The 25220-nt window shown below is 39.3% G+C and overlaps 1 protein-coding gene across 7 annotated transcripts in view; it reads right to left on the bottom strand.

The window, feature by feature from the left end:
* CCDC150 (coiled-coil domain containing 150) overlaps nt 1-19492 on the bottom strand; it is a 120831-nt gene extending 101339 nt beyond the window's left edge. For all 7 annotated transcript variants that reach the window (XR_337278.1, XM_006167767.1, XM_014583907.1 and 4 more), the window contains exons 1-5: nt 19320-19492; nt 12142-12305; nt 4454-4674; nt 4145-4323; nt 761-829 (exon numbers count right to left, since the gene is read on the bottom strand). Coding sequence is in view for 6 of the 7 variants with exons in the window: in XM_006167767.1 (XP_006167829.1) it covers nt 761-829; nt 4145-4323; nt 4454-4674; nt 12142-12299 (627 nt within the window). In the remaining variant the exon portion in view is untranslated. The remainder of the gene's footprint in view (nt 1-760; nt 830-4144; nt 4324-4453; nt 4675-12141; nt 12306-19319) is intronic.
* Between the last annotated feature and the right edge of the window lie 5728 nt (nt 19493-25220).

Raw genomic sequence — 25220 nt, 5'->3', positions numbered from 1 at the left:
TGCCCAAGATCCCGAGAGGAGAATGGAGGAGAAGGGATTGCGGCGTGACCATCCCCCCTGGGGGGTGATTTCTCGCTTTCTGTCTCTATGTCTCTCTCTGTCTGTCTGGCGAGCGCACGCGCCCTACAGTGAAAATCTCTCCAAAAAAAAAAAAAAAAGAGTCTACATCTCCATTTTGTATCACAGTATCTTTTCAATATAATTTGACCCTTTTGATGTGGTATAACATTAATTACTACTCTCTCAGGGAATATTGAGGTTTTTAAGCCAGAGTATACTGAGTCAGTAATTCCTCTAACTCTTCCGCTATTTTCAGCTGCAAATTTTTAGTACAACAGCTTTTAGCTGCCACCTACTTCATAATTCTCAGTCTGTTATCTACTAAAATTTAGGCTAAAATTAAGGTTTCAAGATAAAATTAGATGAGCAGGCTTATTAAAAAATGCTTTATTTTAAATGCAACTTTAGATTAAAAGACCTTTGCATGAAGGGATAGTATCTGGGCACGAACATGGACAGCCACATGGGATAACTACTTCCCTCCTGGCTCAGAGATAATTTTTTTGTTTTTTTCTACTAGTTCCATGGCAGTACTGAGGCAAAAGGAAGTCCTAATGTTATGTAGGGACAGACACTTTCTCTTGATTGCTACCTGGCATCTTTTAAGTCTTCCTACTAAACAGTCACATGTTTTCTTCACTGCTTGATTTTCCCTTCTGAAAGTCCAACATCTCAAACCCCCAGTATCTTTTTGTCTTACCTCCTGAACTTTAAGGTTCATTTTACGTTTTGTGGTCTTTAGTTCCTCTTCAATAACAGCTACATTCTTCTAAAAGTGGAAGGAGAAAATGTTCTAAGTAATATGAAATGACATAATGAAATTGTCTATAGGTATATCAGTTCAAATTTGAGCTTTTCTGACAACCTGTAAGCATTACTTTATTTTAAGAATTATTTTAACTTTATTTATTTATTTATTTATTTATCTTAATTTGATCAGAGAGGAACACAACAAGAGTGAGATTGAGAGAGAGAGAGAGAGACAGAGAGAGAAAGAGAAAGAGAGAGGAGTTATGTGGGAGTCCATCACGCTTAACCATCATGTCACCTGCTGGACCCAGTACATTTTTAATATGGTTTTAAATACTTAGTGTAAGTCTGAGTAATTATTACAGTGAGATATTGGGAAGGAAGTTATTTTATTACTTTGACTCAAGACATCTATCATTATTTCTTTTGGATCATAAAAAATGTTTAATCATATCCACTTTGAATGTTAATTCGATAATCAGGACAATCTAGTAATTGATAGACATTTTTTTAAGAGATATTTTTTACTAGAGGGTGTGTATGCTCACTGGAAAGAGAGAGACAGCAAGAAATCATCCCCCAAGGGAGATTGCCATTCCACAATCCCTTCTCCACTCTCCTCTTGGGATTTAGGGCACACATGCACATGCACCTGGTGTGAGTTTCAAGCTGCTGGGTCCAGGATTCAAACTAAGTTGGCCATGTCGGTGTCTAGTAATGTAACCATTACGCCACCCACTGGTCCCTACAGACACTTTTCTTACAGGTTATATTCCTAGTTTTTAAAAAGAAGTCCATTTCTCTAGCTTCAAATATTATTTATGCTTAGGGGCTGAGGATGGAAAACTTCCCTACTTACTCTTTTTATTATTACCACAATACCAGATGTAAAACCTGAGTGGCCTTTGCCTTCTTTCCTACCTTCAACCTCTATCCAGGTTCATATTTCAATGCTATCTTTCTTCATGGAATATTCCTTTTTCCTTTCCAAATGCTACAACCTTAAATAATGCAATGGAGTCCTAATTGGTTTCCCTGCCTCCGATCTCTTCTCCTTTTAATCAATACTCTGTAACATTGCCAAAATGGCTTTCCCATTTTCACTGTCACTTTCCATATCAAAAATCTTAATCATGACTCACAGAATCAAGCCTACTTATTATTCTTTATTTTAAGATGTTGTACCATGTGATCCCTAGCTAATATTCAACTAATTTCACATAAACAAATCTTTACTCCTATTAGGCTAGTTTACACATAACCTCCCTACCTCTGCCCCAACTGCATCCAGTGAAAAGATCTAGATTAAAACTTGGGTTACAGGAAGAAGAAGGCATGTGCAATCTTGGACAAGTGACTTCTCTCTGGGTTCCATAATTCTCACTTAAAATTAGTGACAATAATATCCTATTTCACATGGTTTTGCAAACTTGAAAAAAAAAATACCATTAAGGGACCAGCAGATGACATAATAGTTATGTTGTTGAGCTCCCACGCAGTTGACAGTGGTTTGAATCCCAGACCTGGCGGCTTAAACTTATGCTGGATATGTGTGCATGCACACCCAAAATCCCGGGAGGAGAATAGAGGAGAAGGGATTGCAGTGTGGCTTTCCCCTCTGGGGAGTGATTTTTTGCTTTCTGTCTCTCTGTCTCTCTGGTGAGCGCATATACCCTATAGCAAAAATCTCTGTCTTAAAAAAAAAATTACCATTGAATATCTATTACACTGCTTACCTGATGAAGAATAAACAATATCATTAGTCTCTCTTCTTTTAAGGTTTGAAAAATTTATTTGATGAAAATTTTTAGAATTTAATAAATGGCAATAACTGGTAAGTAAATACACTAATTAATACTTTCACTAAGCACCAAACATAATAATTTCTATATTTTAACCAACAGCATTTATTTTCCTAGACTGCCTAAAACAGTTTATTTGTTTTTTTAATTAGTGAATATAAAGCTGCCAGGGAGAGCTTCTGATTAGCTTGAGATGATCAGGTAAGCCACTTTTCATTAGTCTCTCTTTTTTTTTGAGAGAGAGATTTTTGCTATTGAGTGTATGCACTCATCAGAGAGGCTGAGAGAGACAGAGATATAGAAATCACGAAATCATCTCCCAGGAAGATGGCCATGGAGCAATTCCTTCTCCATGTGCACACACACACACACACACACACCCAGCATGCATTTCAAGCTGCCAAGTCTTGGACTTGAATCAACAGTTCGACTACATGCCAGTCCAGAGACGTAACTATTACACCATTTACTGGTTCTTTATTAGACTCTTTTTTAAGTAGTCCTTATTCTTTGCTGTCTCTCTGTGTGTTTTTTGCAATGTCCATATCCCTCCAATTTGTGTTGTAAAGATTCAGTTTAAGTTCTCTTTCCTGAAGCCTAACTAATTTATCCTAGATGGGGAATCCTTGCCCTCTCAAAAACACCTGGATTCAAAATCCTTACTCTGCAGTGTTCACTTATTGTCCTATACTGTCCCATGGCATTTCCTATACTCTTCTCTTGCTGTTACTTCTCATGCTATGCTTCATCCTTCCAACTAGCACATGAACTTCTGAAAAGCACAGACCTGATCTCATACCTCTGGACATTCATCATCACTTGTATAAGATAAGGGTGCTGTAAATAATCACTGTAGCACATAGTGGTTTAGGTTACAAAAGCAGATAAATGTCAACTGCCAAGAATTTTCACATGAACATTTTTTTTTTTTTGTCATGTGTGTGCTCATGAGAGAGAGGGCGCACATTAAATGACCTCCCAGCAGGGATGACCATGCTGCAGTTCCTTCTCCATTCTCCTCTTGAGATTTTGGGCATGTATGCACATGCACATGTGCCTGGTATGATTTTCAAACCACAAGGTGCAGGGCTTGAGCTGTGGTCAGCCATGTGAGAGTCCAGTGCCTTAACCATGACACCCACCTGTTGGGTTCAATATCATCTGCTTTTTTTTTTTTCTGTTTTTGGAGAGGTTTTTGCTATAGGGCGCACGCACTCACCAGATAGACAGAGAGACAGAGAGACAGAACATGAGAAATCACCCCCCAGGGGGGATGGGGACACCACAATCCCTTCTCCTCCGTTCTCCTCTCGGGATCTTGGGCACGCACGCACACGCGCCCGGTGTGAGTTTTAAGTCACCGGGTCTGGGACGCAAACCATGGTCAACTACATGGGAGTCCAGCTACACAGCCATTACGCTAACTGCTGGTCCCAATATCATCAGCTTGTAAAACTCAGTTTTACAGATCTGTTGCTTCTTTCAGCTAACACATAACAGTGAGTTTGTACTTCAGAACTCTAGACTCAAACCTTTGTCTCTGAGGCAATCTCCAGAGTGGCAGTCAACCTTTGCACTTCATCTTGTGCCCTGTCTTCTTCTTCTTTTACATCTCTCAGTTGTTGGCGCAAAGTCATCACTTCAAGATTCAACAGCTTCAGGTCCTTGGAATGTTCCTCCTGTATTGCATTCAGTCGATCCTTCAGAAAAGCTATCAGACAGCAGAGGAGGGGTCATAAAGCAGTAGAAAGAAGTTCAGGAAAGAAAAAAGAATCATAAACAAATCAAGTACCTGCAAAGGAACAAATTCATGATTTCTTAAGATTCTCTTTTCTCTATACCTGTTTTCTGTGGATTCAAATCCTTTTCAGTTTGCAGACGAAAGATGTTCATCTTCAAGGACTGAATGAGGCTTTCTAGACGGCACATTCGATTTACCAGAAATTCACAGTTCTTCCATAAAATATCTGTTTTTCCTGAACAAATTATTTCATTCTGAATAGGACTAATGGCTCTTTGGTTGGCAGGGTCTTCTAAAGAGTTTGGAGCTTCCAACTGACCTCTGGGCAAAGATGGCAATATAATAACATTATGCAATATAATTTGTATTATAAGTACATTGAGTCAAGGTAACATTTCTAATCAGTGTAATGATTAGAGAGTGACATCAGTAAGATGGCAGAATTAAGAGGTTACTGATTCTGCTTCCACCCTCTGATGCACCAAATAAGCATCTATACATGGATCAAATCTTTCTAAAAGAAAGTCAGAAATGAGCTGACATACCCTTACATATTGGCCAAATGAAAAAAAAAAAAAATAACCAGGTCTAGGAAAAGCTGAGGTACATTTGGAAAGCATCTATACATGGATCAAATCTTTCTAAAAGAAAGTCAGAAATGAGCTGACATACCCTTACATATTGCCCAAATGAAAAAAAAAAAAAAAAAAACCAGGTCTAGGAAAGGCTGAGGCACATTTGGAAACAAACCCTACCCCAGGCACTGTATCATACAATTAATAAGAAATCTCCAATGCTCAGCTTCTTTCTGAGAAGAGAAGGGTTTGAACCATGTATCACTTCAAGATGCAACATATAACACCCCAATTCTAAGGTTCTTCACGGTTTGGCTCTTTATTCACTTAGCTCTTAGAGCAGAGAGGATTGAGTACACACAAGTCTCTCTATACAGAACAAAGAGGCAGTTTCATACATGTATTTCAGGTCGTCAGAAAAGTCATGCATATTTTTCTGTTTCTCTATGCAAAAATGTGTCAGGACTTTTCCACCAACCCAATACTTCTATGGGCTTCATCTCATGAGATAGGACAGACAAAGCACTAAAACTCAGTTTCTAATTTCTCCCTGAAAGGGGTTTACCTACATACTCTGCCAACTGCTGCTACTGACAGCCGAGCTTCAAATAGCCTACATCAAAGTGTTAACGGTCTTACAGACAGTAAATTTGGGGCAGCCTGAACAGGGGCTCAGCACTTCCTGAGCCTTCTCCCCTGACTCACTCCCCTGATAACTTTAGCCTATGAATTCTTCCTAGAAGAAGGTTTGATCACATAGTGAGTGCCCCAACTTTTGAAGCTTCCACCTGAGAGACTACATTCTAAATCTAGCTCTGACAGCAAAAGGAACTAGGCATATGAGGGTGTCTCTAGACCACAATACTAAGAGGTAGTTTTAAATGGAAGTGCAAGCACTTCAAAGGTATCTTCCTCTAGAGCAATGCAGAGAAGGGTCTAAAACAATCAGCTCCCAGTTTATCCCTGGAAGAAATTTCTGTGCACAGTCCTTCAGTGACTACTTCAGTCTGGCTTTTAACCAATGTAAATGGGGGAGTTAACAGCTGGCAATAACAATACATCTTTAGCAGCCTGAATAGGAGTTTGGCACTTCTCGGGACTTTTCCCTTGGTTTACCCCAGTGATAACTCCAGATGTACAAGATACTTCCTGAAAGAAGTCTGTCCATACATGTAGTGCCATATCTTCTACAGCTCTTCTACAGACCAAAGGGACTACCTCCTTAACCACAGAGCTCCGAAGTTGGTGGAGCTCTGCATTCTTGAGTCGTCACAGATCACAGACAGTAAAGAGGTGGACATGCAATGGGCCAACTTCTAGTGGCTATCTCTCCATAATCAGTGGGTACAGTCTGAATGAGAACATAGGCATTTACTACAGGTACTCTGCCTGGCTTAGAATAGAGAAAGTGGGAGACAAAAACGCCTACTCTTAGTTCTAATGCACACTCTACATTCTAAACCTTCTAGCTCTGAAAGTAAAAGGGACTAGGCATATGAGGGTCTCTCTAGACCACAATACTAAGAGGTAGTTTTAAGGATAGGAGGAATTAGAATACATGTTTAATACCGTAACCTTTTCAGCTACCTCTAATGGGTCTGGCTTCTATCTTATCTATTTCGGGAACTACCAAGACTTGACATATCCTAATCTTTTTGGGCCATCAAAAACTAGAGGCAGTGGGACCAGCAGATGGCATAATGGTTACATTGCTGGACTCCCATGTAGGGGAGTGCAGTTCGAATCCTGGACCTTGTGGCTTAAAACTCATGCCGGGCATGTGTGCAAGCATGCCCAAGATGACAAGAGGAGAATAGAGAAGAGACTGTGGCATGGTCATTTTCCCGGGGAGGTGATTTCTCACTTTCTATCTCTCTGTCTCTCCAGTGAGTGCATGTGTCCTATAGCAAAAATATGTCTCTCAAAAAAAAAAAAATAGAGGCAGTAGTTTGAACAAATACAAAGCTTTGAGGATACCTTAGAATTTTTGGCTGGAAACACTGGTGAGATCCTTCTATCCAAGGCCAGGCTAACAAGACTAGGAGAGGTTGTTATTGTATTTAATGTGTAGAACTCAACATATAGAGTCAAAGAAAATGAAGAAATAAGGAAATATGTTCCAAATAAAACAACAAGATAAATTTCTGAAAATCAACCCTAGTGAAATGAAAATATAAGATTTATTCAACAAAGAATTTAAAATAATGGTCAGAAAGATGTTCACTGAGGTCAGGAGACCAATGCAAAAACTGAAAATGTCAACAAGAGAAAGTATTTTAAAACATCAAACAAAAGTTGTAAAGCTGAAGAATACAATAACTTAACTGAGAAATTCAATCAAGGGGTTCAACAGACTAGATCAAGCAGAAAAAATGATCAAACATCATATTGAAAAAGCTCTTTGACATTGGTCTCAGCAATGGCTTCTTGAATATAATCTCAAAGCACAGGCAACAAAAGGAAAAATGAATAAATAATATTGCATTAAACTAAAAAGTTTCTGTACAGCAAAGGAAACAATAGAATAAAGAGACAGACAACAAATTGGCAGAAAAATATTTGTAAACCATATATCTAATAAGAAACTAATGCCGAAAATATGTAATGAACTCAAACTACTCAGTAACAAGAAAACGACCCTCTTAAAAAATGGGCAGGGCAGACCTGTGGCCCAGTGGTTAAGGTGGCTGGATGTCACATGAACAACGAAGTGGTTCAAATTCTGGACCTGGAGGCTTAAAAAACATGCCAGAGACTTGCACATGTGTGCTCAAAATCCCAAAGGAAGAGTAATGTGTAAGAGAAGGAATTATAGGGTGACCATGCCTATAGGTGGCGTTTTTATCCAGGCGTGGGGACCCCTGCCCCTCATCTTTATCCAGCAAGTGCATGTGTCCTTTGGTAAAGAAAAAAAAAAAGTAAAAAAACATGGGTAAAGGAACTGACTAGAGACTTCTCAAAAAGATGGTATGTGAATGGGGACCAAGTATATGAAAAATGTTCAACATCACTAATCGTTAGGAAAATGCAAATATGGGGGTCAGTCTGTGGCGCAGTGGTTGGTTAAGGTGCTGGACTTCCACATGGTTCAAGTCCTAGACCTGGTGGCTTGAAAATCACACTGGTCATGTGTGCATGCCCAAAATTCCACAAGGAGAATGAAGAAGGGACTATGATGTGGCCATCACTCCAGGGGAGGGGGTGATTTCTTACTTTCCCTCTCACTGCCTTTCTCTGATGAGCGTGCATACCTATGGCAAAAATCTTAAAACACATGCAAAGTTAAACCAAGGTGAGATCTCATGCCTGTTAAAGCTGTTATCAAAAAGATGAAAAATATTTATAAGGATGTGGAGAAAAGGGAATCCTCATATACTGTTCGATGGACTATAAATCACTGTGACCATTTTGGAAAATAGAATGGCATTTACTCAAAAAACTTAAGTACTCATCAATAGATGAATGAATAAAGACATGGCATATCTATACAACAGAATATTGTTCAGCCTTAAAAAAAAAGCTAATTTTGTCAATTGTAATAATATGAACATTATGTTGAAATTATGAAAATTTCACTTTTAATTTTCTATAAATAAGGGAGAAAAAAAACAAAGACCAGGGGCCAGCACATGGTGTGGTGGTAAAAGTGCTGGGTTCCTACATGGCTGACTATAGTTCAAGTCATGGACATGGTGGCTTGAAAATCATACTGGGTGCTTGAGACATGCCCAGAATTCCAAGAAAAGAATGGAGGGGAAGGAATTTCAACATGGCCACCCACTGGTGGGTGATTTCTCACTTTCCCTCTCTCTCTTTCTATCTGCGAAGTGCACATGCCCTATGATAAAACCCTTAAAAATAAAAATAAAAAAGACAAAGACCAAATTAATGGAATGAAATAACATTATAGATTTTTATCTTAACTAAGATAAAAATCTATTTATTTAAAAATAATAACCAAAATAGGTTTAATTACATATAAAATTATGTTTTCTTTTCTTTTCTTTCTTTCTTTCTTTCTTTCTTTTTTTTTTAATTGCCAGAGAGCATATGCTTCTGAAGAAAGAGAGCGAGGGACAGTGCACATACACGCCTACTCTTAGTTCTAATGCACACTCTACATTCTAAACCTTCTAGCTCTGAAAGTAAAAGGGACTAGGCATATGAGGGTCTCTCTAGACCACAATACTAAGAGGTAGTTTTAAGGATAGGAGGAATTAGAATACATGTTTAATACCGTAACCTTTTCAGCTACCTCTAATGGGTCTGGCTTCTATCTTATCTATTTCGGGAACTACCAAGACTTGACATATCCTAATCTTTTTGGGCCATCAAAAACTAGAGGCAGTGGGACCAGCAGATGGCATAATGGTTACATTGCTGGACTCCCATGTAGGGGAGTGCAGTTCGAATCCTGGACCTTGTGGCTTAAAACTCATGCCGGGCATGTGTGCAAGCATGCCCAAGATGACAAGAGGAGAATAGAGAAGAGACTGTGGCATGGTCATTTTCCCGGGGAGGTGATTTCTCACTTTCTATCTCTCTGTCTCTCCAGTGAGTGCATGTGTCCTATAGCAAAAATATGTCTCTCAAAAAAAAAAAAATAGAGGCAGTAGTTTGAACAAATACAAAGCTTTGAGGATACCTTAGAATTTTTGGCTGGAAACACTGGTGAGATCCTTCTATCCAAGGCCAGGCTAACAAGACTAGGAGAGGTTGTTATTGTATTTAATGTGTAGAACTCAACATATAGAGTCAAAGAAAATGAAGAAATAAGGAAATATGTTCCAAATAAAACAACAAGATAAATTTCTGAAAATCAACCCTAGTGAAATGAAAATATAAGATTTATTCAACAAAGAATTTAAAATAATGGTCAGAAAGATGTTCACTGAGGTCAGGAGACCAATGCAAAAACTGAAAATGTCAACAAGAGAAAGTATTTTAAAACATCAAACAAAAGTTGTAAAGCTGAAGAATACAATAACTTAACTGAGAAATTCAATCAAGGGGTTCAACAGACTAGATCAAGCAGAAAAAATGATCAAACATCATATTGAAAAAGCTCTTTGACATTGGTCTCAGCAATGGCTTCTTGAATATAATCTCAAAGCACAGGCAACAAAAGGAAAAATGAATAAATAATATTGCATTAAACTAAAAAGTTTCTGTACAGCAAAGGAAACAATAGAATAAAGAGACAGACAACAAATTGGCAGAAAAATATTTGTAAACCATATATCTAATAAGAAACTAATGCCGAAAATATGTAATGAACTCAAACTACTCAGTAACAAGAAAACGACCCTCTTAAAAAATGGGCAGGGCAGACCTGTGGCCCAGTGGTTAAGGTGGCTGGATGTCACATGAACAACGAAGTGGTTCAAATTCTGGACCTGGAGGCTTAAAAAACATGCCAGAGACTTGCACATGTGTGCTCAAAATCCCAAAGGAAGAGTAATGTGTAAGAGAAGGAATTATAGGGTGACCATGCCTATAGGTGGCGTTTTTATCCAGGCGTGGGGACCCCTGCCCCTCATCTTTATCCAGCAAGTGCATGTGTCCTTTGGTAAAGAAAAAAAAAAAGTAAAAAAACATGGGTAAAGGAACTGACTAGAGACTTCTCAAAAAGATGGTATGTGAATGGGGACCAAGTATATGAAAAATGTTCAACATCACTAATCGTTAGGAAAATGCAAATATGGGGGTCAGTCTGTGGCGCAGTGGTTGGTTAAGGTGCTGGACTTCCACATGGTTCAAGTCCTAGACCTGGTGGCTTGAAAATCACACTGGTCATGTGTGCATGCCCAAAATTCCACAAGGAGAATGAAGAAGGGACTATGATGTGGCCATCACTCCAGGGGAGGGGGTGATTTCTTACTTTCCCTCTCACTGCCTTTCTCTGATGAGCGTGCATACCTATGGCAAAAATCTTAAAACACATGCAAAGTTAAACCAAGGTGAGATCTCATGCCTGTTAAAGCTGTTATCAAAAAGATGAAAAATATTTATAAGGATGTGGAGAAAAGGGAATCCTCATATACTGTTCGATGGACTATAAATCACTGTGACCATTTTGGAAAATAGAATGGCATTTACTCAAAAAACTTAAGTACTCATCAATAGATGAATGAATAAAGACATGGCATATCTATACAACAGAATATTGTTCAGCCTTAAAAAAAAAGCTAATTTTGTCAATTGTAATAATATGAACATTATGTTGAAATTATGAAAATTTCACTTTTAATTTTCTATAAATAAGGGAGAAAAAAAACAAAGACCAGGGGCCAGCACATGGTGTGGTGGTAAAAGTGCTGGGTTCCTACATGGCTGACTATAGTTCAAGTCATGGACATGGTGGCTTGAAAATCATACTGGGTGCTTGAGACATGCCCAGAATTCCAAGAAAAGAATGGAGGGGAAGGAATTTCAACATGGCCACCCACTGGTGGGTGATTTCTCACTTTCCCTCTCTCTCTTTCTATCTGGGAAGTGCACATGCCCTATGATAAAAACCTTAAAAATAAAAATAAAAAAGACAAAGACCAAATTAATGGAATGAAATAACATTATAGATTTTTATCTTAACTAAGATAAAAATCTATTTATTTAAAAATAATAACCAAAATAGGTTTAATTACATATAAAATTATGTTTTCTTTTCTTTTCTTTCTTTCTTTCTTTCTTTCTTTTTTTTTTAATTGCCAGAGAGCATATGCTTCTGAAGAAAGAGAGCGAGGGACAGTGCACATACACTAATGGGCATGGTCACACCACAAGCCCTTCTCCTCCATTTCTCCATCCTATCAGGATCTCATGTATGCATCCACATGTTGAGCATGTTTTTCAAGTCACTGGGGCCAGGATTTGAACCACAGTCAGCCAGGTGACTTGAAAAATCCAGCTGTCTTAATCTCTAGGCTACAGGGCCAGCCCTACATGTTTTCTTTAATAAAGTGTTGAAGATGAACGTAACATCAAAGTTTATGTACATAATTAATCTGTTTAGGGGAATTAGTAGTAGCAGGTCTAATTACAGAATAACTCTTTATTTTGTCAATGTTTTCTAACTACTGTTTACATGGAAATTTATTTGTCAAATCTTTTGTAAATACAGTACTCCCAAACTACTGTAACTGATTATTAATAAGCAGTGAAGCAAAATTTTTAAACCAATGGAGACTAGTTCATTTTTTGTTGTTGTTGTTACCTTTTTTCACCAAAGTCCAACATTATTAGGTCATCTCTCAGAGAACTGGTCTGTTCCTCGACTATTCTCATCCTTTGCTGAAGTACTGTGAATGTTTCAGAAGGTGTAGCATTGATGTGAGTTGGAGAAAGGACTGGTCTGGACATTGTAGTTTCCATATGCACCTAATTTTAAAGTCACAATATTAGTGTGATAAGTGCAATTACTATTTAAAATAGTTACTGTCCCTTCATGTGGGAGGATCATATGTTCTGAGGAACTTAGGAACGGCCTTGTGTCCTGCTTTGGTCAATTAAAAATGGATGGAAGCTCTAGGAGACATTCACCATCTCTTTCTTTTCCCTTCTCCACGAGATGAACAAAATCCCAGATAGGACCTGCTCCCATGTGCCAGGGTCCAGAGCGAAGAAGATATGAAATGGATCTATGACCCATCCATGGTATACAGTATGAATAAGCAATAAACCTATATTGATGTAAGCCATTGAAATTATTGAGTAGTTTGGTACTGAATTATAATCTAGTCTATTCTGTGCATGGTCTTCAAAAAGTTCATTGAAATTGCATATTATGAAAAAAACTGCATGAATTTCAAAAAAAAATTTGAATCAAAATAAACTCATACTTTAATCCTATTTTTCCACAAATGTTTTGAAGTCCCCTCATATTTGATACTCTAAGTTACATATTTGGAGCTTTGACTTGGCTGAGAGTTAACCTCTTGTCACCAGCCATTTTCATTATAATACTACTGCTATTTTTCCTTCCTGAAAAAAAGTTCTGTACTTGAACCTCTGAGAAATTGTCATAAAATATCTGATTTGCCAGGACCAGCAGTTAGTGTAATGGCTATGTCGCTGGGCTCCCATGTAGCCAACCGCGGTTTGCGTCCTGGACCCGGTGGCTTAAAACTCACGCTGGGCACACGTGCGTGTGTGCCCAAGATCCTGAGAGGAGAATGGAAGAGAAGGGATTGCGGCATGGCCATCCCCCCTGGGGGGTGATTTCTCACTTTCTGTCTGTCTCTGTCTGTCTGGTGAGTGCACGCACCCTATAGCAAAAACCTCTCAAAAAAAAAAAAATCTGATTTGCCAACTATGTCTTCTACACTGAAGTAGTGATTTTCAAAAATAATTTGTAACTTTAACTCCACAGCAGGAGCAAAGTTCTTTCTATACTATTGACATCAAAATTTAAGTTTCCTTTTCAGAAATCCAGTAAAAATAAATCCAGTGAATAATGAGACCACTCTTCCAGGGTAGTGACAGATGTAGAATTAATTTATGATCGCAACATAGAAATGAACTGTGCTCAATGACAACGTCAATGGTGGAAATTTTCAATACATTTTCCTACACTCCATCTAGAACAGGGATTTCTATACTAAGTATACTGTAAATGACCATCTCTAGCAACATGTTCCTATGGGAACATTCCCATAAATGTCCAGCTTGGATATTAGAAATACACCTTTCTCCAGTGTGGGAGGAGAGTTGGAAATGGTGGAGGAAGGGGGATGGTTAAAGGGAGGGAATCAAGGGATAAAAGAAAGAAGCAAAACATTTGAGAGACACAAAAATGGAAAATTATCTATTAATGATAATGTGTATGGTAATATCTTTGACTGAATCAATATATACTATGTTCGTGATGAGAAAATTCACTTGGTATGCTGTAATGATACACAGTGATTGAATGTAAAAATAATTTTTAAAAAAAAAATAAAGAAATATACCTTTCTGACCAATTGCTGTCTAGTTTGGTATCTCCCTTCCTGTCATCTTTCAGGTAAAGTGGAGATGACCTCAGGTTCAAGTCACTGAAGAAAGTTCCCAGGAGCCAGGGCAGGAACTTACCAAGTGGTAGGATTGGAGGGAGGGGGAGGGCAAGGAGCATGGTAGAGGACTGTGGAAAGATTGAGCTTCTAGTGAACATAACACTGTCACACCCACTGAAGACATTTCTGCACCCTGAAATAGCTCTAATTACTTTCTATCTTCTTCCCACACAGCCCATATAATGGCCTTTCTATTTTCCTCTCCCTTTACTCTCATGGCACTTCTGACCAGAATTTCTCTCTTTCATGCTTCTCTGTAAAACAATGCATTTCTGACACAAGCTTTTTGCATTCTTTAAGAGATTTGCTGCAAATAAATGTCAGCCAAAGCATATGGAGTAAGGAAGTGCCTTTCTATTAAATCCCTTTTATGTTTTCAATTCATTCTTCAGCAAAAGACAAAGACACATGCAGCTATTAATGTAGTCTCCGGACACATACAGACTTGAAGTAAGGATCATCTACATTTCTGAAAAGAAGTCAGATGTGGCAACTCATGGTTGTATTGCTACATAAACCAGGACAGCATTCCTTAGGTAATAGAAGGAACAGCGTCAGAGTAAGTCCCTAGGGGTGGTGGAGTTGAGCCACCAATAGAATAGGGTAGGGAAAAAATAGGGAGGCAATAATGAGAAACATCATGGAAGTTTACCTTTCATTTTTATCACCCGCTATCTGGCTACCACTGACCTAGAAATAAATCAGGCCTATGGAAAGGAGAGAAAGTATGGAAAGAATAGTTGAGGGGTTTGTGCAAACACTATTGGCTCCTTTGCTCTCCCTCCAAAAGAAGTTGAAAAGTTCACATCCTCAGCTTCCCCTGCAGCTGGCATACCCATATGTGCCTGGACAATGAGACTTCAGGCAGAAGTTTACAGAGGGGCCTCTAGGCAGACTTGTGTGTGTGATAAAAATGACAGAAATGATGGCACCTGTCCATTCTTTTCCCATTATGATGCCTAGAGCTGTGAGTATTGTCTTTCAGTCGCCACAGTGTGTCACTTTCAAATTATAAACAAAGAGTCAGGGATCACCAGCCCATGAGTAACAAACACAAGGAAAAAGCCACAGAGCCAGATTCACCTGATATTTGGCAGGTGTTGGGAGGGGGACAAAACTAATAATCTCCAAACTTTGCTTAATTGAGAAAAATAAATATTTGTTTATTTGTTTTAGTCATTACCTTCTACTACACAGCAGTCACAGGCAATAGGTTGAAAAATAGGAGGGAGTACATAAATAGCAAGCTGTGCTAGAGAAGAAGGCCAATTTCCATGGCAATCTGTTAGACTCAGGTAACTGGCTATAATATAAAGGACTGCCTATATTAATTTATACTGAAAGCCAAGCATGTAATACTAATATAGTAAAGTGTGTGTTTGGGGAAAAATATAGAAATGGAGACGTCCTCCCCCCCAAATTTTGAATAGGATATAGATTCCCACTTAAAATTTTTTCATGTAATTGTTAAAATGTCTAGTTTTGTTGATATTTCCTAAGGTACAACAATGATCTATGTAAAATGCTTACATTTACTTTACAGGGTGTGTACACAATCAACATAAAAACAAGGTGGAAAGATAATTCCAATTAATATGCTTTATTTGCTTAAGAGAAAGTCTACCTCTTGGCATATGAATTTGATTTGCTTCAGTCTCTTAATCCTATCTGACCCTGCTCTAACCTGAAGCTTTTCAGACTTCTAGGAGAAAAACTAACTTTCAAACAAAAAGAAGGAACCAAACTGGTCCCCAGCTTCTGAGGGGATGGGGATTTATAGAAAATGTACCAGAAGGAAGGAGTGATTAAGGTGATTAGGACACTGATGGTGGGCAGGGCACAGAGCTTTTGAGTGTTGTCCTTGAACTGGCCTCTTAGCCAATCAAGATGATTTGATCTTGCTGCTGACTTGAGCTGATCTAACTTTGGGGGATTTATTTAAAACAGATCTCAGGGTTAGCTGAAAACCTCTCCTTCCAATGACTACCCTCTTTACCCCATCCTCCACCATGGCAAAACAAAAACTAAAACCAAACAATGTCAAGGTCAGGAGAGCCCTTAGAAGCAAGGGAGGGAGCAGCGATGGCTGAGTAGCAAGAGGAGTTGAGTAAGCTACCAAGGTGAATCCTTGAATACATGGGAGGTTGTTAAAGGAAGCATGACATAAGGATTTGGAATTTGATGCATGAATTTGCTAAGGTGAGGCTTAAAGTCAGAGAGAGATTCCCCTTTTCACTGCAGTAACTCATATTCCTTCCTTTCCTTCCCCAGCTAGCAGGCCCAAAACAGGAGTAGCACACCTGTCCCCCAATGCACACACATACAAACAATCCAGTCTTCACTTGGAGGATCCTCATAAGTTATAGCTCTACAGCTCATAGTCTAAGAAGTTCAACCTTACAAAAAGAAATCTACTTTTAATTATTAATATTCCAGCAAAGAAACAATAGCTTTAAAGTATCTGTGCTTGCTATTTCTGAAAAGGAGCAAATCTTGAATGCTACCTTGAAGTAAGTCCTGATCCTTGATAATAACAATAATAAAAATACTAACATAGAAACTTATTTTTTTAAAAAGTTCATTCACAACTAATTTCCCTACGTATGTCATTGTCAAATTAATATACTGGGTTGTCAGAAAAGTCATAAAGTATTTTTTTCTGTTTTTCTATGCAAAAATGCATTAAAAAATAGTTCTGTCTCAGGGTTTACAGAGAGTATTTCCAAAGAGCTTCTAGGCTGCCAGCCTCATGGAAAACAAGACATGAATAAGGCCAATGTCATAAAAAACACAGTAGTAAAAGCCAGATGACTTTGAAAAGGTGATTCTGGTGGGCCAGTCTGTAGCCTAGTGGTTAAGGGAGCTGAATTCTACATAGGTGACTGTGTTCAAGTTTTGGCCCCTAGTGATTTTAAAAACACACATATACATGCTCCAAATTCTGACAGGAAGAAGAAATGGAGGAAAAGGGACTGTGGCATGACCATGTCCCACTAGAGGGTGCTTTCTCCCTCTCTCTCCGGCAAGTGCATGTGCCCTCCAGCAATTAAAAAAGAAAACAGACTCCTTGCTTCTGTGGACACAGGCTCCAATAATAATAGGCCATGGACGCTATGTTGTTTATTACAACACTGGAAAATAATTTGGTCAGTCCCATTGTCTTCATATCTAATGAGCATTTCTTTAATGTTTACCATGAGCCACATACTGTGATAGGCACTGGGAAATACAGCAGTGAACAAAGCAGACAAACTTCCTGCCCTAGTGGAGCTTATGAACCAGTTGAAGAAGACAGACATTAAGCAAAGAACATAGTTTGTTCATTGGTGGCAAGTACAGTGGAGAAAAATAAAACAAAGAACTTGAAATGGAGGCTGTGACACAGGAGTTCATCTGAAACAGAGTGGTCAAAGAAGCCTCACTGGTCAAAGAAAGCCCCTTGAACAACTCCTGTGAAGGTGGTCAGGTGGGCTATGTAGATAGCTGGGTACAGAAAGGTCCAGAAAGAGTAAATGAGTACAAAGGTCCTAAATTAGAATGCCTGATGGTTCCACACACAGTGAGGTTGGTTCAGCCAGAAAGGAATGAGTCAAGGAAAGGGTAGTGGGAGATGAAAGGGAAATAATGAGACAGCTCACATAAGGCCTTGAGGGGCATTCTAAAAGTTTAGCTTTTACTCTGAGTGATCCTCAGGGCCACTGGACCATGTAGCGCTGAGGACTCTGGCCATATAACCTGTTTTAACAGGATCACTTGGGCCACCCTCACCCCAATGGTAGAAGGGCAAGGAAATAGGAAGTCTAGCTGGGAGTCTGATACAATAATCCAGGCAGGAGATGCGGCCAACTAGACAGTATGAAACAGTAAGATGTGGTCAGAATTCAAGAATATTTTAAACATAGGTTTTGTGTTGATGGATTAGACCTGAGATATGAAAGAAAGGAAGCAGGCAAGACTACTGCAAGGTTTTTTTGGCTTGGGCAATTGGAAGGATGGTGTTACTATGACACAGGGGAAGTCTATTAAGGAAGAATCAGTCTAGGGAAAAGACTGAGTTGTTTGGGAAGTTACTTTTAAAATAGGAAAGATGCCCAATACATGATAGAATCTGTAGATCTGGAGTTCGGGGCAGAGGTGTGTAGTCTGGAGATATAAATTCTAAAGTTGTCAATATATGCATAGATTGGGAACCAGCGTAATGGCTATGTCGCTGGATTCCCACGTAGTCGACCACGGTTTGCGTCTCGGACAGGTGGCTTAGAACTCACGCCGGGCGCGTGTGAGTGCGTGCCCAAGATCCCAAGAGGAGGATGGAGGAGAAGGGATTGCGGAGTGACCATCCGACCTGGGGGGGTGATTTCTCGCTTTCTGTCTGTCTGTCTGGTGTGCATGTGCGCCCTATAGCGAAAACCTCTCAAAAAAAATATATATATGCATAGATTGAAAAGTCATGGGACTGCATAACTGAGAACCAGAACAATGAAAGAACCTAGTCCTGGAGCTCCAGATTCTTTTTCTTTTTATTTATTTTTTTGGTCATAGAGCTTGTGTGCTCACTGAAGACAGAGGGAAAGTGAGAAATCACCCCTGGAGGGGAGGGGGGTTGGGAATGGCCAAGCTGCAGTCCCTTCTCCATTCTCCTCTTAGGATTCTGGGCAGGCATGCAGCGAATCCATTGTGATTTTCAAGCTGCTAGTGGGGGCCTCAAACCGTGGTGGACCACGTGAGAATCCAACACCTCAACTACCAATCCACCTGCTGGCCCCTAGGGTCAGAATCTTAATCCTTTACCTGTCTTTAGAGCCTAGCACAGTGCCTAGGGCATTATGGGTAGCAACCAAACAGGGTGGAAAATAAACACAATTTTAACGAAAGTCTATTCTGTCCTAGCACAAATACTGCGGAGACAGCAATGAGTGAATGTAAATCCTGACACCTATATTTTAGTAAGTAGGACAGGAAGGATCACTGGTGGCAAAAATCAAACATTAATTTTGAAATGGCTTTCTCAGGAACCCAGAACCTACAACGTAACATACAAATGAAGGCGGTGTTGGGGCTTATCTGGTCTCGTGGCTATCCTCCCTTCCTCAGCTAAAGTCAGGCCCATGCATATACCGCTCTTAAATGGTTTCCACCGGCATCCAATGCAGAAGCGCCATAAACCAGGCCGCTGACAACCAGGGAGCAATACTGGACTTCACCAGGGAGGGGAGAGCGCGGAAGGGAGAGGTGAGGGCGGCTTTATCAGATCCACCAGTTCTCCCCCGCGGCCCAGCGACTCCCATCCCGGCTCGGCAACCCAGGGCCGGGCAATCTCACCCCACAGTTCCTCCATCACCTGAGGCTCTGTCCGGCTGCAGAATGGCCGGTTTCCATGGAGCTAACACCGCACTTTAAACCAACCCGCTCCCCAGCGCGGTAGCTCCCGCACGCAGGCGCACCCGGGGCAGGGCATGCCGGGAACTGCAGTCTTCCTGGCCCTGGAGGGCCCTCCGCCCGGGGCGGGACCCAGGCCGGAATCCGGCGGCACGCCGGGAACGCGCGGCCCCGTGACCCGGATGACGACAGACTCCATTGTGCTCGCGAGCGGGGCATGCCGGGATATGTAGTCTCCTCGCAGTCGGTTCCTCGCCGTCTCGCAGGTCCTGCGCTGGTCGGCTTTGCAGCTGCGGTACTTGGTCTCCACCGCGTGAACGTGCTGCTCCTGGCTAATTTTGGCAATCCTATGCCCTGCGGCAGGCGAGAGTCCAAGATGAGAAAATGTTTTTAGGTGTAGGAGGACTACAATATCACGTATCTTCTGAACTATAGGAAAATACCCGATCTTGTTCATAAGCATAAAAAACCCGCCTAAAATTCAGGGTTCATTCTTCTGGTTAGAGGAAAAGTCAAGGCCCTGGTTTTCCTCGTCCGTCCGGGCCAAACGGGGAGAGTAAAACATTCAGTACCTGCTTTCCTGTCTCTCATCTTTTCAGAGTATTTCTTGCTTTGACGACGGTAAGTGAATAGGAATTGCTATTCCTGAGGCTAAGAAGTTGAGAAACAAGAAAAAAAAAACACTGAAAATAATAAAACAGTTGTTTATATGTTGTTTTAAGAATCGCACTTAAAGAAAGCCTTCTATAGTGAAAAGACGACAGGATTTGCGTTTCTGCACCTGGGCAGCACACAGCAGAGGCCAATTAATGCATTTCTCTCTTCTCCCTGAGGGCTCATTTGAAATCACTGTAGCCCTCTAATAAATGCAGTCTGATCTGAAGTGAGTCCTCACTTAGCAAGTACAGGGCTAAATCCATCTGGCTATGCTGATTCGTCTAATAGCTGAGCCTTGACATGAAATGTTGAGAACGCGCATCCAACCACAGCTGTAAGATATATTCATCCCACTGCCGATCTGGTCAAAGAGAAATGAGCAGCACATACATTATTCAGGTGAAGAGACCAAATAAATTTTAAATATGGAAAATGGAAATGTATTCTAAAAGGTTAATGTAAAGACCCAATTATTTTCAGGGTGTAGGCTTTCTCTTGTAGTCACATCTGATTTATGTTTGAAATCAAGAGAAGGTTGCACACTGCACAGATAATCCACATGCTTCAATGTAATGAAAGTTTCCACCGCCAGAAATATCCATATTAAGTAGCGGTCAGGGAGCCAAATTAATTAAATTTAGTGTTTTCCCCCTATCCACCATCTGGCAAACCATATAAGAACTTAAGCAATTACAAAGTTAGAAAAAAGAATCTGAGGTATTCAATAAACTCATTCATTTTCCAAAGAACCAGTCTTTGGATTCCCAAAAATTCCTTATATTCAAAGTCTGTTTTTATTATTTTAGGTACCTGAACATAATGGTCTTTTTTTTTTTTTTCTTTTTCTCATTTACCTCTTGATTTTTCAATAGATAAGTTTTCAAATATGTTGATGGCTTTCTTAAGACATGATCATTTTATTTATGGAAATCCTAGAAATTTCGTAAGGATAGTATCTTCTCTTACTGCAATAGCCACCTAATGGATTTTCCTATTACCCTTTCCAATGCAACCTTCATACAACTATTAATACGGTCTTTGAAAAAAGTAAATCTGTGGTTGGCCCTGTAGCATAAGATTAGGGAATCTTGATCTCACAGGGCCCACCATGGTTGTAATCCTGCCCCAGAGGTCTCAAAACACACAGGACCCATGTGCATATTTTCCCTGAATCCTGACAAGGTGGAGAAATGAGAGAAGGGACTCTGGTCTGCACATACCCCATAGCAGGTACTTTCTCTCTCTGTCCATAATGGTCTTTCTCTGGCAATTACAAAAAACAAAACAAAAAACCAAACAAACAAAAAAACAAATCTGAATATCTCTACCCTTGGCTTAAAAATGTTTAATTGTTTCCCCAGTTGGACTAATAGTTTTCCATGGAACCAGATAAAGTGCAAACTATTACAATGGCATCAGTCTAATCTACCAGCTTCCTTTGCACCTAGCTCTCCAATGTAACCTTGAACACTGGCATAGCATGTCTTCGGGCTTCCCAGACCCTGTTCACTCTGTTCACATGACATTCTTGTCAGCCTGGTGAACTCAACAGTCTTCTGTGAAAACCATCCTATCCCTTCCTTTGTCAGTGTATCTTGCTCCTTGTCATTAGGCTGTAAACTATTTGAGGACAGGAAGTTTGTTCTTTTATTTCAACATTGAATTCAGTGCCTGACACACAGTGGTACTTGGTAAGTTCTTATTAAGTGAATTAATGTATAAATTTTGAACATTTCTACTAATGGATGCTATGTTTCACTCTTACAACTTTTTTCCTCTTCATTTGTGATAGAGTGCTCACATCCATGTATATGAGAGAGAGAGGGAGAGAGAGAGAGAGATAGGCGTACCCTACACCTGTCTGGTGGCACCATGATCCTCTTCCTCCAGTCCTTCAGGCTGTCAGATATAGGCATTCACTCATGTCCTCAGTGTGTTTCAGAGGGACTGAGCTGGGTGTTCAAACCATGGTTTCCATGAATGATTCGTCTTCGCTTGAGCAGTTCATTACTGATACAACATGAAGTATTCCTTGTTTTATTCCTTTGATTATATGTTCTCTGTGTAGGCCAGGAAAAGGCATCTGCTTTCTTCAGAGCTGCTGATATTTGATGTTGCAGTTACCTACAACCACCTTCCCTTGGAGTTGGAAATGTGTTTTGTGAACAAACATATGCAAACACAATAAAGCTTCGGTATCTTGTTGGTACAGTGGAGGAATAAGAATGACAATTTCACCAATTCCTCATCTTATGTGGGCAATCCAAATCTTTTGGTAAAAGTATTGGCTATGTGTATAGAGATTAGATTTGAAGGAGTTTCTGACTTTTTAATGAACTGCTGAATCAGCACAGGCTGAAAAGAGATCTGTTAGCTGAATTGGCAAAGGATAACAAGGTCACTTAGCTCTACCAATTAAATTTTGTGATTAGGTAGGTTTCACCTTGTTTGTTGACTTACAAATAAGGTCAAGATTATGGCAATGTTGCTGGAGTTCTATTTTACATTTTCTAAGCTTAACATACTCTTTTGGTCTTGATAATGTGAAACATAATCAGCAAAAGGAAGAAGCGGGAGTGTACTTTAAATTGGCTCACACAGATTAGCTGCATGATAGTTCTGAAATGTTCCAACTGAGTAATATCAATAACAATGTCTGTTGTGTATTGAATCCATCTTCTATTGAATCTTACTCTAACTGTAAACCTAACCATATGTAAATATATATATGTGTCTCTATATATATCACTTTATGTAATACTGACTGTTATCTTCCGTTAAAGAATTATTTGACTTTATTTATTTATTTATTTATTTTAATTTGGCCAGAGAGGGATGGAGAGAGAGAGAGAGAGAAAGTGAGAAAGCAAGCTGCCAGGTCCAGGACTTGAACCGCGGTTGGCAGTCGGCACTGGGAGTCCAGTGCCCTACACCATCACACCACCTGCTGGCCCCACTGGCTGTAATCTTAAGGTAGTAGCTACATAGGTTGAGCATCCCTAATTTGAAAACCCAAAATTTGAAATGCTCCAAAATCTGAAACTTTTTGGGGGCCAACATAATGCCACAAGTGGAAAATTCCATATCTGACCTTGTGTGACAGCTGGTAGTGAAAATACTACAATATAAAAATATTATATGAAATTGCCATCAGGCTGTATATAAAGCGTATTTGAAACAAAGAATTACTTATTTACACTGGGGTTGCATCCCCCAGATCATTGTGTATATGCAAGTCCAAAATCCAAAAAAGTCTGAAATCTGAAACACTTCTGGTACCGATTTTCTTGATTTCCCCCCCTACATTTACTAATTGGAATTCTTTCATGTGGAAGAGTTGTACCTCCTTCCCCATTTTTTCAGTCATTTATTGATATGAACCTAAGGAATATATTTTTTTCCTTTGGGTTGTAATTCAGTACCATCATTATTTATTTAATAGCTTCAGTCATTCCAGCTTTAGCCATTCAGAAACCATTAAAGAGCTGCTGTGTTTCTTCAACATGCTATCCCCTTGTTTTTAAAAAGCACTTCCTCATTCTCACTGCAGGATGTTTCAGGCTCTTCTTGTATTTTCTCTACCTAGTCCTAGATTCAACCACTTCTTCAAGAGATCATAGTTGCTTTTGATTAAAGAATAATCATTAAAATTTGACTATTAGGATTCCACTGGTTTTAGCACCTCTCAAAACATAGAAAACACCTGTGTATAACAACCTATGCTCTATATCGATTTCCATATCTATCTCTGTCAATATTTTGTACATATATAAATGCCTATGAGTATAAATATGTATACACACAAACACACACACACAAAGCATAGTTCATACTGATACACTCAAATCAGCATCATAGAGTTTTTATTTTAAAATTTTTTAAGAGAGATTTTTGCTATAGAGACAGAAAGTGAGAAATCGTCCCCCCAGGGGGGCGATGGAGGGGAATGGCCATGCTGCAGTCCCTTCTCCTCTTAGCTTTTTGGGCACACATGCACATGCACTTGGAGTGAGTTTTTAAGTTGCCGGGTCCAGGACTTGAACCATGAGAGTCCAGTGATGTAACCATTATGCCATCTGCTGGTCCCCCGTAGAGTTTATTGTAACCTTTACCCTTTCCATATTTTTAAGTTCTCTATGAGGATCCTGACTCTTATTGTTTATCGTATGTTTACTTGTTGCTTTTTAAAAAAATACCGAATATCTATTTTTTATTCATTCATTTATTATTCTAATTTGACCACAGAAAGATATACACACACAGAGGGAAAGTGAGAAAGCAAGCCACCAGGTCTGGGAATTGATCGGTGGTAAGCAATATGGGAGTGTCCAGAGCCTTAACTACCACACCACCCACTAGTCCAACATAGTGGAATTAGTTTTAAAAATTGCTAACTCATAGCCCAAGGAGAAAAAATTTGTAACTAGACCATATTGCTTAAGTTCAGTTCATTTTGTTCTAGTCACTCAGAACAGTTTTCCAAAGTTACCTAGGCCAGCCCCTTTATTACCCACCAACTTCAGTTTAGCAACTTGATTTATCTGTAATACAGTTGGATTCATTCGTCCCAGAACATTCCATCTTGTGTTCCACCCACATCTTGATTTTAGTTATACATATATAGTAAGATCCACCTTTTGTGGTATACAGTGCTATAGGTTACTTTCTGGCATATAATAGTATGTTAATGTGTGTCTGTTGAATAAGTGAATGACTCAGTCAATCCATTAGGATTTGTGATTACTTGAGCTTTATTAAAGAAAATGGGGTAATCATTGTACATCCAAATCTGGAAGTGTATAACATATCTATCAGAATTGAGTGATTGATTTATTCTGTATTCCTAACCTGCAGGTTTGGTAAGGAAAAGTAATATCATCATAGTTTTTTTTATTATTATTTATGTCTTTCTTTGCCTATTTTTAAAATTAACTTGAGGTATTTCATTACTATTTTTATCTTTCTTTGCCTATTTTCCACTTCATTTGAGGTATTTTATCTATTTTCCAATTCACTTGAGAAAGAGTAAATATAAAACACAACATTTTGTAGAAAATTAGGATGAAAGAAAAGGAGACTACACGTTTTCTGTAGATGTGATCACTGAGGGTCTTTTAACTCTACTCCTTTTCCTTGAAATCTATACCCCCCCCCTTTTTTTTTTTTTTTTTTTTTTAAAGAGTTTTTTTTTTTAGGGGGTTGTTGT

Source organism: Tupaia chinensis, unplaced genomic scaffold, assembly GCF_000334495.1.
Source record: "Tupaia chinensis unplaced genomic scaffold, TupChi_1.0 Scaffold145082_1, whole genome shotgun sequence".
Taxonomy (NCBI): Eukaryota; Metazoa; Chordata; class Mammalia; order Scandentia; family Tupaiidae; genus Tupaia; species Tupaia belangeri.
This window is presented reverse-complemented; position numbering and strand designations above follow the sequence as displayed.